The 2,876-nt window shown below is 52.4% G+C and overlaps 1 protein-coding gene across 1 annotated transcript in view; it reads left to right on the forward strand.

Moving 5' to 3' along the window:
- Nucleotides 1–1,966: 1,966 nt before the first annotated feature.
- The window catches only part of MONBRDRAFT_34771 (uncharacterized protein), a gene marked incomplete at its 5' end in the record, with an annotated part of 4,378 nt that continues 3,468 nt past the window's right edge, over nt 1,967–2,876 (forward strand). Inside the window, 3 exons of the mRNA XM_001750877.1 lie at nt 1,967–2,089; nt 2,189–2,287; nt 2,401–2,499. Of these exons, the coding sequence (XP_001750929.1) occupies nt 1,967–2,089; nt 2,189–2,287; nt 2,401–2,499 (321 nt within the window). The remainder of the gene's footprint in view (nt 2,090–2,188; nt 2,288–2,400; nt 2,500–2,876) is intronic.

A 2,876-nucleotide genomic window follows, 5' to 3' on the forward strand; every position in this document is an offset into this window, starting at 1 on the left:
CGGAGCAAACGGCGAGCGCATGCTCATTATTACGCGAGCTCTGTTGGGCCGTGCCTATGTCCATCCTTCGCCTCCTTTCGGGGCGCTGGCTCCCCCGCTGCTGCCCAATGCACCCAACAACGAGCGGTATGTCGATCAAGATGCAATGTCGTCGAGTCCTGTCTCACAGTTTGATGGGACTCATGTTTGGTTGTCTTGCAGATTTGATTCTGTCATTGCTACACCGCAAGTTACGTTTCGCGAGGTGATAATGTTCGACAACGCCCAGATTTACCCCGAACTAGTCGTCTACTACACTGCCTAGATGTTTTCGTTGAGATTCTTTGTCGTGCAGTCAAACCTGCTCTCCCAGGCACTTGTACTGCTTTTGCACACATCCAGCGTCGTTCACCACAAGGCCTCCTCGTTGGGAATACCCAAAGGTGGTTCGGTTTTGCTTGCACATCCTTTGAATGTGGGAAGGCTCACAAGTGCGTGTTTCAAGTACTTTTGCAATATCCTGGCAGACTGCCATGCCCACTCCGTCTTTGACTACCGTCGTCTCTTCTTGCTGTGATACCTGCGCTTGGACACGCGTCGCACTTTTCCTGTCCTTGGAACCGAGAGCGATTCCGCAGCTATTTCAACGGTGCACCTGGTCTGGTCATTGTGAATACATTCCAACCGCAGCTGGTAGAATTGACCTGCAGACAGCAAAAAATGTCTTGCTCCTTCCCGACAAACGCCCCCGAAACCCCTGGAACAAGGTTTCGTCTCGACCGCGTCTCGAGTCGTTGAGGTATCACGGCGTACCTCAACCGTGTGTTGGAAGCAGTGATGAAACTCAGGATTGCCAAAAAATTCTTCGAGACCAACGGGCGTCGACAGAGTGCTCCAATGATTGCCTGAACGGCTCATGCTGATGATGATGATGATGATGCCACGATACTCCACCTCGCCCGAGGAGCAGAAACCAGGCGCAAGTGAAAAAAAAAAAAAAAAAAAAAAAAAAAAAAAAAAAAGCAAGAAGAAGGACATGAAGCACAGTCATTGGGCGCGCGCCTCGCACTCGTCTGACCAACTTTTCGTTGACGCGTTGCCATGAGCTTAAATCCGGCTCGCTCGCCGTCAGGAATGGTCGCTCGCATCCGGGCGGGGGGATAAGATTGATATGACTGCAGTTAGCCAAACGGGCTTGTAACGTCATGGCATGGCAAGCATCGAGGCAGTACACGTTGTACGTTCAAGCCCCAGTTTTACAGCGCCTTGGAAGAGGCGAGCTGTCATGCCAGGCAAAGGGGCAGTCCACGTTGGTACGGACACAAGCTTGACGGCGCTTTGGAACATTTGCTTGTAAGACTGTTGTTGTTTTGACTTTTTCTCCGAAAATAAAAAATTAAAAAAGAAGAAAAAGGTGTAAACGTGTGTGTGTGTGTGTGTGTGTGTGTGTGTGTTCTTCGCATTTTTCTCGTTCTTTGGCTTTTGCCATTTGCCTTTGACTTTCCCCTCTTTGGCATCGGTCTTGATCTCGATATCAGCTGACTTGACGTGTCTTGCTTTGTGTGTGTGTGTGTGTGACGACTGATCGCTTGTGCTTGGTACGCTTTCCTGGTTGGGGCCTTGGGGCGACGCCAGAACGTTTTGATTGAAAGCACTGCTGCCATTTTTTTTGCTTTCAACTGAAGTTGGCCTCACTGATCTCGCCTCACAGTCGACAACGTGCGGTTGGGCAACCAAGTCCACCGGTCCTCGCAACCAAGTTATTTGTCTCGAGGTGAGTCGTTTGGTGCATCAGGCAGAGAAGAGCAAGGAGCCCGCTGACCGGCTGCCGTTTTGGAAACGGCGCGCGCCTGTCGGATCCCAGTCCGAATTCTGGGTTGTCAGACGAGTTGTGCTTGGAGGGGGCTCATGAGATTGGTGGTGGATAGAGAAGCAAGCAAAGCGGTTTGAAGCGGATGGTGAATAGAGAGAGAGAGATACCGTTACCATGAGTGATGATGGAAAGCAGCTGTACTGGGCGTGTTGGTCATCAGATCCACAAAAGGCGCTGCAGCTGGTGACCAGTTGGGACCAACAACGTATACGAGATGCTGCCCAATACAAAGATACGGTACGTATGCTGTTTGGTATGATGTTGTGTGCTATTGGTTACACTTTGAATATGTCACATAACATGGGACATATACTGCATGTTTGCATCATCCCACAGCATGGCTATACACCACTGCACGGGGCCTGCCAAAACGGTCATGTCAAGGTGGTGGAGATGCTGTTGAAGCACGGTGTTGATGCTAAAGCCAAGACCAGGGTCAGTACAGTACCTCCCTCTTCCCCCCTTTACCCCCCCGATGATGGTACACCCGTACCCCATGATGATGATGATGCTGTACCTGTACGTCATGCTGATGCATCATCCCACAGGGTGGTGATACACCACTGCACTTGGCCTGCGGTAACGGTCATGTCAAGGTGGTGGAGATGCTGTTGAAGCACGGTGTTGATGCTAAAGCCAAGGACAGGGTCAGTACAGTACCTCCCTCTTCCCCCCCTTACCCCCCCGATGACTGCTCCTGCTCCCGCTGCCCCGTCGCCTTTGCCCCCGTCCCTCCTCTCCGCTACACCCTGCCCACCCGTGCGCGTCCGTTCTTCCCCCCTGGCTCCTTTTCTTCTTTCCCGCTATCCCTCTTTGTTCCCCGCCTTTGCCGGTGCTCCCCGCGCCCCGCCCTGTTCCCCACTTGTCTCTTCCGCCTGCCGTCCTCACTCTCCCCTTTTTCTGATCCATCCCCAACCCCTTGCCATCACGCCTCTGCCTCCCTCGCACGCTCAAGCGGCTTTCGGTGGCCGTGCCTTGACTTTTGCCCCCGGCACACGCGCCCTTTTTTTTTTTTTTTTTTTTA

Source organism: Monosiga brevicollis, genomic scaffold, assembly GCF_000002865.3.
Source record: "Monosiga brevicollis MX1 MONBRscaffold_51 genomic scaffold, whole genome shotgun sequence".
In the NCBI taxonomy this organism is placed as follows: Eukaryota; class Choanoflagellata; order Craspedida; family Salpingoecidae; genus Monosiga; species Monosiga brevicollis.